This window comes from Leucopleurus acutus (assembly GCF_964270905.1).
Source record: "Leucopleurus acutus genome assembly, chromosome: 5".
NCBI classification, from domain to species: domain Eukaryota; kingdom Metazoa; phylum Chordata; class Mammalia; order Artiodactyla; family Delphinidae; genus Leucopleurus; species Leucopleurus acutus.
In genome coordinates, this window is record NC_139147.1 from 140644451 (window position 1) to 140657398 (window position 12948).

The 12948-nt window shown below is 39.0% G+C and overlaps 1 protein-coding gene across 1 annotated transcript; it reads right to left on the reverse strand.

Annotated features, from left to right (window-relative positions):
* Window positions 1–5735: 5735 nt before the first annotated feature.
* Window positions 5736–7318, reverse strand: LOC309962115 (high affinity cAMP-specific and IBMX-insensitive 3',5'-cyclic phosphodiesterase 8A-like; the record flags this gene model as incomplete). Its single annotated transcript, XM_082839690.1, is given in 3 exon segments — window positions 5736–6731; window positions 6735–7063; window positions 7066–7318. Coding segments are annotated over 3 exon segments (1578 nt in total), but the record flags the coding sequence as incomplete, so codon positions are not given.
* Window positions 7319–12948: the final 5630 nt, after the last annotated feature.

Genomic DNA, 12948 nt, shown 5'->3' on the forward strand with positions numbered 1-12948 from the left:
CCATGAGAAAATTTTCCTATTAAAAAATAAAGAGGGCTTCCCTGATGGCGCAGTGGTTGAGAGTCCACCTGCCGATGCAGGGGACACGGGTTCGTGCCCCGGTCCGGGAAGATCCCACATGCCGTGGAGCGGCTGGGCCCGTGAGCCATGGCCGCTGAGCCTGCGCGTCCGGAGCCTGTGCTCCGCAACGGGAGAGGACACAGCAGTGAGAGGCCCGCGTACCGCAAAAAAAAAAAAAAAAAAAAAGAAAGAAACTGATGAAAGTAGAATTGAAGTGAGGTAGTTAATGATCCATAATTAAACTAGTTGCCTTAGAAATTAATGCAAAAGAAAAACAGGTTTAAAAACTTTTAATTTTCTTCCAAAAGCTCAAATAACATGGAATCAGAGTCAATAAAGCCTGAATTCATTATGGAGCCATTGACCCAGTTCATTAATGACAAACCAAATATTTTTTCACAGAAAAGAAAAATCAGACATTAGTTCCATAGCTTTGCTTCATGTACTAGAATAATCAACAATGAGTAAGGGAAATGAATTAGGTACCAAGGGTATAAGCACAAGGGACCCATCTGCCCCACAGCAACACCTGTTCATGCCAGGTCAGCTTGTTGAGTGGTGAAAAATAGAGCAGAAGGAATGTCTTGATGATAAACAATTTAGTCAAATGGATTAAATCAACCACTTACTTAAAATCTCAAGTGAACTGACTTTAAAACAGAAATACTTTTGAGGGGCAATATACTGAAATAGTCTCTTCAAGTTATGCACTTCCTAGCCACCATATTTTTAATAACTATCTTGTCAAATTTTCTAACAAGATTAATCATTTTATCTTGGTCCAAATCTTCCCTCCTGCTTTGTCATACACAGGGTGCCCATTGCAGTTAAGAGCCACTGGGGTCAAAGAAATGAACTAGATCCCAAGGGGTAGAACAGGCCACAGAACCTGCCTGATGGCTCAGAGGAAGACTAGACTATTAAGTCCGTGAGGCTGGAGAGTAAATTGTTTCTTCTTTTGTTTGTGTTTGTTGTTTTTACCAAATTGTGAAGGGAAAGCTGGAAGTAGAGCCTTACTAGTCAAATTCTAGGACTGGACTCCATTCATTGTTGGTGATTCTTTTTCAATCATGTGGATATTCCAGTTTCCCCAACAGTCGACTAAACTGGATGCTTGTCATGGTCAGTCTGAGGGTACTAGGAATATAGGTTAGTAGCAAATAACTGGCTCCTCTGACTCTTCCGGCCCACAGCTACTCAGGCTCAACCTCTGACCCCAAATTCCTAATGACTTCCAACTCACTCGTGACTTCAAGACAAATACCTTTCTTACTTCAAACTCACTTCCAGAACCTTGACTCTTTCAGTCCTTCTGGCTGTCAGCATTGTCATCACTTCTTTTCCATTCATAGCCAGTATTGGTCTCGAGGTTAATCACCTGAACTTATCTCTCATCAGTATCCTTTGTTCTCCTGTCCCAACACCTTCTGAGAACCTGACCAGGTGAAGTCCAACACCTGCGTAATGTTAAATCCCTCCAACTCCAATGAAGGCAGGGGTGAACTAGATATTCACAGTAACGTGTCAAATGGCACCTTGCTAAATTCCCATTCCACAACCTCCCCTGGGACATAAGAACCATCAAATAGTCCTGAATGGTAGAGTAACTCCAAATCCTCACTCCAAAGGGCAACGATAAAATTGGACAAAATTGTCAAAAACAAAAATTTCAGGACTCTGAAAATAGAACAAAGGCACAAGATAAATTGAGGTGTGTCTGCACAAGAAAAGCTTGTGTGGTAGTAGTAGTAGTTTTTTCAACATGTGTGTTGAAGCAATTCAGGTAAGAATTTCACCGTGGTGTTTTATCCCAGCGTTGCTATGATTCCAATGTGGCCACCCACCCCAGCTCTGTATTTGTGCCCAGCTATGTTCTAGGTTGGTGTAAGCCATGAAAACCAGCACCTTCTCAGCCAGGAAGGCTAAGGGCTAACTTGATATTCATCAGAATATGGAAAAATCCCCACACACGTTGTCAGAAACAGTAGGGATTTTAGTGACAAATAAGAAAGACGAATGCCAGCTAGCCTGAGGTTGTGGCAATCAGACTAGGCCTAAGTTTATCAGGAAATGAGACAGCCAGAGTAGGCCTTGATAGGTCTCCACATACCCTGGTGGTTCCAAAGGCAGTGTGCATGTACAAGGCTGCACACGTTCTTAGGAGAGACTGGAAAAGGCAGCTATCTGTTTGTCCCTGGATGAATGTGAGGACTTGTGCTAGCAGAAGGTAAAAGCCAGGAACAAGTAAACTGTCTGAAGTTGACATGTGTCTCCCAACTTACACACAAATCCATGAACAAGGGCAGAAACTTAATAGCTCAAGGTAGATGAGAACAACTTTTAATTATTCAGTTACCACTAAACAATTCTGACATGGGAGCAACCCCTATGAAGTCAGGCTTGAAAATAAAATTAATAAGGAAAAAGAAACACTTTATAGAGACATCAAAGGTCACAAACAGTGGGGGAAGATAGACTCCACAGAATTAGCCCAAACAAATCATTAACAATAAACAGAAACAATATCAGAGAAGAAACAAACTCACATTTGCTATGATATATATTACCTAAAATGTCCAGTTTTCAAATAAAAACTTATCGTATATGCAAAAAAACACAAAAGTGTTTCCCCTTCACAAGGAAAAAAGCAGTCAAAAGAAATGGTCTACTAGGGGACCTAGATGTCTCATTAGCACAAAAAGACACCAAAGCGGATATCACAAACAGGTTCAAGGAACGAAAAAAAAATCACTTCTATAAATTAAAGGGAAATATGATAAAGTGGCTCATCAAATAGAGACTACCAATAAAGATATAAATACTGTTTCTAAAAAAGGAAATTCTGGAGTTGTAATGTATGATAACAATAACTGGCATTTCCAGTGTCCATTCCAACATGTGAAGCGATTATAAGTAACTCCCATCCTCATAACAAGAAGAAAGTTAAAAAACTAAAAATCAACAACTCTCCTTCGATTTATCAGAGAATTGAGGTCAGAGGGCAAACTACTGCCCTGAAAACTGGAGAAATAGAACCAAGAGAGTGACAGCTTACCAGGAGCAGAAGCTGCTAGAGCCAGAAACTGGTAGGAGCACTAAAAACTGTAAATGACACATTTCTGGAGGTTGAGTGTTGACTAGCTTTAGAGTTAAAACTCCTGAGGGCCCAGTCTTCAGGGAGCCTCTGTACATCCGTAAGTTTCACCTCCAAAAACGTCACCAGATTCCCACTTGTGAACGCTTGGGGGGAAATGTCCATGTACTTTGGGGAAGATAAGAGAAAAAAATAACCATGTTAAGATACAACCAGTGGGTTCTGTTCTTCAACACGAAGCCCTGCCCTCAAGGAAAACTAATTCACTAGAACTTTATCTCCAGAAGAGCAATGAGCCAACTCTAATCCCCACAGCCTTCCTGTCTCACACAGAGAGCTAGGGGGGAAAACTGAAAAATATAAAAAACTTCTGAAGGTCACAGTGCAGGAATTCTGGCCCTTTTTATAAACGGAGATTTAACCATGAGAGCACAGAATGCTTCCCTTCCCTAATACCTTACTACCACATCAACAGGGATGCAGTATAACAGTAAATTACAACTGAGTGAGCTGCAAGACCTGGACTCTATGTAAGAAGGAGTTTCTACGGAAACCCGAAGACAACAGGGGAGACAAAAACAAGGATACCAGAGTAAATTGAAGCATCTTACACTATAGCCACAGCAAACATTAAACACAGCCTAACTCCTAGCCAGATAAATACAAAACATCACACTAAAGACCTATTTACCTCAGTTTCTAATACATTATGTCTGGATTTCAATAAAAAATTACAAATTACAAGGCATACTAAAAGGCAAGGAAAGATCAGCCTGGAGACACAAAGCAAGCATCAGAAACTAACTCAGCTAGGGCAGAGAAATTTTAATTATCAGACCAAGAATTTAAAATAACTACAATTAATATGGTAAGGACTGTAATGGAAAAACTGGACAGCGTGCAAGAAAAGATGGGTAATGTAAACAGATAGAAGGTCTAAGAAAGAATCAAGAGTAAATACTAGAAAATGAAAACACTGTCAGAGAAATGAAGAATGTCTTTGATGGACTCATTAAAGGTTGAACATGAATGGAACATGGCTGAGGAAAGAATCAGTGAGTTTGAAAATAGGTCAGTATAAGTTTCCAAAATTGAAGTTCAAAAAGAAAAGAAAACAAAACCAGTATGAAACAAGATATCCAAGAACAGCGGGACAATTAGAAAAGCTGTACTAAATGTGTAATGGGAATACCAGAGGAGAAGACAGACAGAAAGGACCAGAAGAAATATTTGAATGATGAATGGGAACTTTCCAAAGTTAATGACAGACATCAAACCAAGATAATCAAACACAGATCCAAGAAACTCAAAGAATACCCAGCAAGATAAATACAGGAGGTGGGGGGGGGAACCAAACACTACGCATAGGCATATCATATCAAAATGCAGAAAACCTAAAAGAAAATCTTGAAAGAAGCAAAAGCCAAAGGGAAAAGAACACCTTATCAATAGAGGAAAAGGATAAGAATTATATTGAACATTTCTTCAGAAACTATGTGAGCAAAGAGAGTGGACTGAAATATTTAACATGTTGGAAGAAATAAAATCACAAACCTACAATTCTGTATCCAGCTAAATTATCATTCAAAAGAGGAGAATTAAAGACTTCCTCAAACAAACAAAAACTGAGGGAATTTATCTTCAGTAGAACTGCATCACAAAAAAAGTTAAAGGAAGTTCTTCAGAGGAAATAAACATCATATAAATAGGAAACTCAGATCTCCATAAAGAAGGAAGAACATTAGAGAAGAAATAAATGAATTATTTTATTTTCTTTACTCTTAACTGATCTAACAGATAAGTGTTCAAAATAATAGCAACAATTAATTGGGTGGTTAAAACTAGTTAATTGGGAAGACATAGGGGAGAAGCTGGAGCTGAGGCTGGAGTCGCCCGTGGGGGCCAAGCCCGCTGTCTACCCGTGGCCGCTGCCGGTCTACGACAAACACCACGATGCTGCTCACGAAATCATCGAGACCATTCGGAGGAAAAGAGACGTAGAGTTACATCCAGAGAACAAGTTGCTGGACCGCTCCCTGCAGAAGAACCAGGAAGAGTAAGACCAGGAACACACGTAGAAGAAGAAGAAAGAGATGATAAAGTAAAGCCTGGTCACCTCCAGGTTCTGACAGAAATAAAGTTTCCAGAAGTTGTGTTCCTGCAATAAGAAATAAAGATGTGACCTTCCAGTTGTGTAAAGCTCTTAAATGTTGTGTAAGTGCATCGGGTGCCTAAGGAACCTGGAGCTAAATGGGCTAGTTCTGAGAGAGAGAGACTTAACTATGTTAACAAAGGAAATCCACCTCCGTCCTTTGCGGGGGCAGTCCCGAGCTCGTGTTTTAATGGACGCAAATGCAAACCGTGGTTCTCACGTGACTTTCTGAAGCGCCCCTGCAGCAGGCCCAGCTAAGTCTCACTTTACGGCAGTGGCATCAGATGGTGGCTACAGAAGGTTGCCGACGTCCCTGTGTGCTCTTACAGGCTCTGCAGACCGGGGGATGAAAGGACCAAGGAACTCTGCCCTCAGGAATCCCAAGTGACTGGAGGGACACAGCGTCAGGGCCCCAGGCAGTGTCGCCCACTATTCAGAAGGTGGGCGGAGGCTCCGCAGCTTCATTTCGTCCAGTCCCTTCCAGTATTTAAAATTGTTGTCAAGATGCTGCATTAACTCAGGCAGGTCTACAAAGGCGTCCCAAGCAGCAAACATGTCTGTGATGAAATAGTCAATGAAAGAGATTTGTGATTTGGGGATGCTGCAGGTATTTCTGTCCAAAACTGGCATCACTACAGGCAAGTCCTGTCGCTTCTCTTCATCAGTCTGAGACAAACATTCTTCTGAGATACGTGCGGCCCACTCAACGCACTTTCCCAGGGGTCGGCAGGGATTGGACGCATCAGCACACTGAATCAGCATTCGTTTGATCAGACTGCGGTTGTCTGGAGTTCTGAGCATAGTGATTATGGCTTCTTGATTTTTACCAGTCTCCCCATCTTCCTCTAATGCTACCAAGGGCTTGTTGATGCTGTTGACAAATTTGTTGACGTGCTCAAAGTGCTTTGTCATTTCTGTGGCTAAGACCATGTCGATAATACTCTGGCGCAGCGTCCGGTAGTCATCCCTCTCCATGTTTTTAAAGATGCTGCATTTATCATCACGAGTGGTCAGCTGGAAGGCCAAGGCCGCGAGGTGGCTCTCGAGCACAGCAGTGTCGTTATACAGAATGGCCAGCTCGCTCCCAGCATTGCACAGGAAGGAGTTGGTTCTCCCGGGGTGGTCCAGGTCATGGACAGTGGCTGCAATGAGGGCAGTGATCTCGGCAAGTGGATCTAAAGTTTGCTTTATCCTCTCTTTGCAGAGAAAATAGGCAGTGGCGTGAAGCACATCGGCAGAATGTGTAGAATTGCGGTAGGGGTTAGAAGCATGATAATTGGCTTCGATAATTTGCAACCATGATCTCAGCGTTGTCTCAGAGCATTTTAAGACTTCACAGACTCCAAAGCGAGCAAATATTTTGAGACCAAGATAAATCAAAGGCCATTTATGAGTGGCAGCCTCCAGTTCAAAAATATCAAAGTCTCAAGATTCCTCATTTTCCATGGCCCGAGTTATCTGTGATGGGACGTTGTGAAGGGAGGTGGGGGTGATTACACTGCTGGAAACCTGTTTAAAGTTTTTTGTTGAAAGAACATACTCATTCCTGGATGGTCTTCGCAAAACATCAGACATTAAGCCCTCAACAAGGTCAATGGCATGAGGATCATCGTCCTTAGCATCAAATTGTGGTGAATATAATTCAGTGGTTCTTAGAATTTCCAGCACACGATCTAAGGCTTCTGTCACAGGCATGGGACTGCTTTCCTGGGCAGCACTGATGATATCGATTGCCTTGGTGATGGGCGCCTCATCTACATGGAATATATCCGGGACATGGAGGAGCGTCGTCCCTGGCTGGAAACTTTGCTTGCTCGAGAGGCAGCAGTTCTGACATCTAGTGAGCTTTTTCTCCCATCGTTATGTTTGCCTGACTGATTATCTGTATGAGTGTCAGACTGAACACATTCAACTATTTTCTCAGCCTTATTGTTGCCATTGCACACTCTGACAATGGACACATAGTGTCTAATTTTTCCTCCCTGTCCAATGACAGGTATCACCTTCATATTTTGTTGTTGAGAGACATACAGAGAAGCCAGGGTGAGTCACCCCATCTCTCCCTCCCCTGGACCTCAGTTCCTCCTGATTGTCACTCGTTACACTGAGAACAGATTTCAGGACTCAGCACATGCAGCCATAATGTGTGCCTAATTCCACATCCCAGTCACTGGGACACAAAAGTTTGGTGTCTTCAAGTCTGGCTCCTACATCACCACTCACATATGTCAGTTCTTCCTCTACAGCTGAGTCAGTGAGTAAAGACAAATAAACAGAAGCAGATTAATATGAACAAGGTTTTATTGAAGAATCAACATTGTGAAAATGACTCTACTACCCAAAGCAATCACAGATTCAATGCAATCCCTATCAAACTACCACTGGCATTATTCACAGAACTAGAACAAAAAATTTCACAATTTGTATGGAAACACAAAAGACCCCGAATAGCCAAAGCAATCTTGAGAACGAAAAATGGAGCTGGAGGAATCAGGCTCCCTGACTTCAGACTATACTACAAAGCTACAGTAATCAAGACAGTATGGTACTGGCACAAAAACAGAAAGAATCGATCAATGGAACAGGATAGAAAGCCCAGAGATCAACCCAGGCATATATGGTCAGCTTATCTTAGATAAACGAGGCAGGAATGTACAGTGGAGAAAGGACAGTCTCTTCAATAAGAGGTACTGGGAAAACTGGACAGGTACATGTTGAAGTATGAGATTAGATCACTCCCTAACACCATACACAAAACTAAGCTCAAAATGGATTAAAGACATAAATGTAAGTCCAGAAACTATCACACTTAGAGAAAGATATAGGCAGAACATTCTATGACATAAATCACAGCAAAATCCTTTTTGACCCACCTCCTAAAGAAATGGAAACAAAAATAAACAAATGGGACCTAATGAAACTTCAAAGCTTTTGCACAGGAAAGGAAACCATAAACAAGACCAAAAGACAACCCTCAGAATGGGAGAAAATATTGGCAAATGAAGCAACTGACAAAGGATTAATCTCCAAAATTTACAAGCAGCTCATGCAGCTCAATAACGAAAAAACAAACAACCCAATCCAAAAATGGGCAGAAGACCTAAATAGACATTTCTCCAAAGAAGATATACAGATTGCCAACAAACATATTAAAGAATGCTCAACATCATTAATCATTAGAGAAATGCAAATCTAAACTACAATGAGATATCATCTCACACCAGTCAGAATGGCCAGCATCAAAAAATCTAGAAACAATAAATGCTGGAGAGGGTGTGGAGAAAAGGGAACACTCTTGCACTGCTGGTGGGAATGTGAATTGGTACAGCCACTATGGAGAACAGTATGGAGGTTCCTTAAAAAACTACAAATAGAACTACCACATGACCCAGCAATCCCACTACTGGGAATATACCCTGAGAAAACCATAATTCAAAAAGAGTCATGTACCAAAATGTTCATTGCAGCTCTATTTACAATAGCCCAGAGATGGAAACAACCTAAGTGTCCATCATCGGATGAATGGATAAAGAAGATGTGGCACATATATACAATGGAATATTACTCAGCCATAAAAAGAAATGAAATTGAGCTATTTGTAATGAGGTGGATAGACCTAGAGTCTGTCATACAGAGTGAAGTAAGTCAGAAAGAGAAAGACAAATACCGTATGCTAACACATATATATGGAATTTAAGAAAAAAAAATGTCATGAAGAACCTAGGGGTGAGACAGGAATAAAGACACAGACCTACTAGAGAATGGACTTGAGGATATGGGGAGGGGGAAGGGTAAGCTGTGACAAAGCGAGAGAGAGGCATGGACATATATACACTACCAAACATACGGTAGATAGCTAGTGGGAAGCAGCCGCATAGCACAGGGAGATCAGCTCATTGCTTTGTGACCGCCTGGAGGGTTGGGATAGGGAGGGTGGGAGGGAGGGAGACACAAGAGGGAAGAGATATGGGAACATGTGTATATGTATGGCTGATTCGCTTTGTTATGGAGCAGAAACTAACACACCATTGTAAAGCAATTATACTCCAATAAAGATGTAAAAAAATAAATAAATAAAAACTAGTTAATTGAGTGGTTATGAACTAGTGAAATGAATTATTGCAATGTTGTAAAAAACAGAAGGGAGAAATTGGGAATACTCTGTTATAAGATACAGACTACCCACAGAGCTGTATGGGTTACTTGAAAGTTGACTTTAGATTAGTTGTAAATGTATATTTTAAACTCTAGAGTGACTATTAAACTTTTTTTTTAAAAGAAGTGGAATTGGTATGCTAAGCAATTGACATTTCTCCAGAGAAGACATACAGATGGCCAACAAACACATGAAAAGATGCTCAACATCAGTAATTATTAGAGAAATGCAAATCAAAACTACAATGAGGTATCACCTCACACCGGCCAGAATGACCATCATCAAAAAGTCTACAAATAATAAATGCTGGAGAGGGTGTGGAGAAAGGGAACCCTCTTGCACTGTTGGTGGGAATGTAAATTAACACAGCCACTATGGAGAACAGTATGGAGGTTCCTTAAAAAACTAAAAATAGAATTACCATATTATACAACAATCCCACTCCGGGCATATACCCAGAGAAAACCATAATTCAAAAAGATACATGCACCCCAATATTCATTGTAGCACTATTTACAACAGCCAGGACATAGAAGCAACCTAAATGTCCATTAACAGAGGAATGGATAAAAAAGATGTGGTACATGTATATAATGGAATATTACTCAGCCATAAAAAGAATGTGCCATTTCCAGAGATGTGGATGGACCTAGAGTCTGTCATACAGAATGAAGTAAGTCAGAAAGAAAAAGCAAATACCATATATTAACACTTATATGTGGAATCTAGAAAAATGGTATAGATGAACTTATTTGCAAAACAGAAATAGAGACATAGGCGTAGAGACAAACATATGGATACTCACAGGGAAAGGTGGGGTGGGATGAATTGGGAGATTGGGACTGACATATATACACTACTATGTATAAAATAGATAACTAATGAGAACAGACTGTATAGCACAGGGAACTATACTCAATGCTCTATGGTGACCTAAATGGGAAGGAAATCCAAGGAAAAGGGGATATATGTATATGTATAGCTGATTCACCTTGCTGTACAGCAGAAACTAACAGAACACTGTAAACAACTATACTCATATAAAAAAAATATTACAAAACAAACACAAAGATACAAAGAATAGATTATTGGTTGCCAAAAGAGAGAGAAGTAGGGATAGGGGGGAAGTAATGAAATAAGTGAAAGGGATTAAAAAGTACACACAACCAGTTATAAAATAAATAATTCATAGGGATGTGATGTATACTGTCAATATTTTATTATAACTTTGCATGGTGTGTAACCTCTAAAAATACTGAATCCAATGTCACAGACCTAAAACTAATATAATACTGTAAGTCAACTGTACTTCAATGAATAAAACAATAAATAAAAAGAGAAGAAGAAATGCAATTTCATAAAATGTTCAATTAAAACCAGAGAAGGCAAGATAAAGAATGGTGGATAAGAAAGAAACAAAGAATAAGTGGAATAAACAGAATTTTAACAGGAAACAGTTACAAATAAGTGCACCAATTTAAAGATGGAGACTGACAGAGTAAATTTAGAGCAGAAAAAAAAACCCCCACAAATGTACACTGTCAACCAAAAAATCCACATTAAATACAAAGACAAGATAGATTAAAAGTAAAGAAATGGAAAAAGATATATCATACTAAACTAACACTGATCAAAAGAACACCTGCATAACAATATTGTTTCAGAAAAAGCAGACTTCAAAAAAAGGAAAATTATAAGTGATAAAGAGTCAATTCTGTATGATAAAGAATAATAAAGAAGTCAATTCTCCAAGAAGACAGGAATCCTTAATGTTTATGTGCTTAACAGCAGAGCGTAAAATACGCGAAACAAAATCAGATAGAACCACAAGGAGAAAGGATTAAGTCCACTATTACTTTTGAGACTTCCCACATATCTCAATCAACAATTGACAGAACCAGCAGACAGAAAGTCAGTAAAAATATAGTTGAACAGAACAGCACCATCAATCAACTTGACTTAATTGACACTTAGAGAATACTTCATCCAACAACAGCAGAATGCATATACTTCTCAAGCTCACATGGGACATTCATCAAGACAGACCACATTCCAGACCATAAAACACAGTTAAAATTTTTTAAAAGAGAAATCATAAAAAATATGCTCTCAGCCCACAAAGGAATTGAATTAGAAATCAGTAACAGAAAGATAACTGGAAAATCTCAAAATATTTAGAGACTAAACAACATACTTCTAACTAAGTCAAAGTAGAAGTCTCAATTTTTTACATACAGTTTAAACTAAATGAAAATAAAGATACAACTTATCCAAATGTGTGAGACACTGCAAAAGCAGGCCTAGAGGGAAATTATAATATTGAATGCATATATTAGACAAGAAGAAAGATATGAAATCAATAATCTAAGCTGCCACCATCTAGAGGAATAATAGTGACATAAACTTAAACCAAATAGATGAAAAGAAATAATAAAAAGAAGCACAGAAATTAGCAGAATTGAAAACCAGAAAACAAGAGAAAATTAATGATACCAAAAACTTATTCTTTGAAAAGATGAATGAAATTGATAGTGTCAGTCAGGCAAACCAAGAAATAAAGAAAAAAGACACATATCACTAATATCAGAAATGAAAGACAGACCATTATTTCTGACCCCACAGACATTAAAAGGGTAATAAAAGAATATTCTGAACAACTCTATGCTCAGAAATGTGATGACTTAGACAAAATAAACCAATTTCTTAAAAGACACAACCTACTGAAACCCACACAAGTAGATACAGATAATCTGAGTAGGCCTATATCTACTAAAGAAATTGAATCAATAATTAATAACCTTCCAAAAAAAGAACACACCAGGCCCACATGATTTCTCAGGTCAATTCTATCAAATTTACAGAAGAAATTATGCCAATTCTCCACATTCTCTTCCCCAAAATAGGAACAGCGTGAATACTTCCTAACTCATTCTATGAGGTTGTCATTACCCTAAAAGCAAAATCAGATAAAGACATTACAAGAAAGAGAAATTATACCATGAATACAGATGTAAAAATTCTCAAAAAAAGATCAGCACATCAAATTCAACAATGTATAAAAATAATTAAACACCACAACTAGGTGAGATTTATCCCAGGTATGCAAGGCTGATTCAACATTTGAAAATTAATTAATGTAATTCATTGTGTCAACAGTCTGAAGAAGAAAAATTACATGATCATATCAATAGATGCAGAAAAAGCATTTATCAAAATCCAATACCCATTCATGATAACAACTCTCAGTAAACTAGGAATAAAAGGGAACTTCCTCAATTTGATAAAGAATACCTACAAAAACCTACAGCTAACATTATACTTAATGGTGAAAATGAAGAAAATAAATGCTTTTCTCCTAAGATCAGGGATTAGGCAAAGATGTTCCTTCCCACCACTATCTTTCAACATCATATTGGAAGTCCTAGCTAATGCAATAAGATAAGATAAAGAAATAGGGGTGGAAGCTCGCTGACTGGGTTTCGGTGT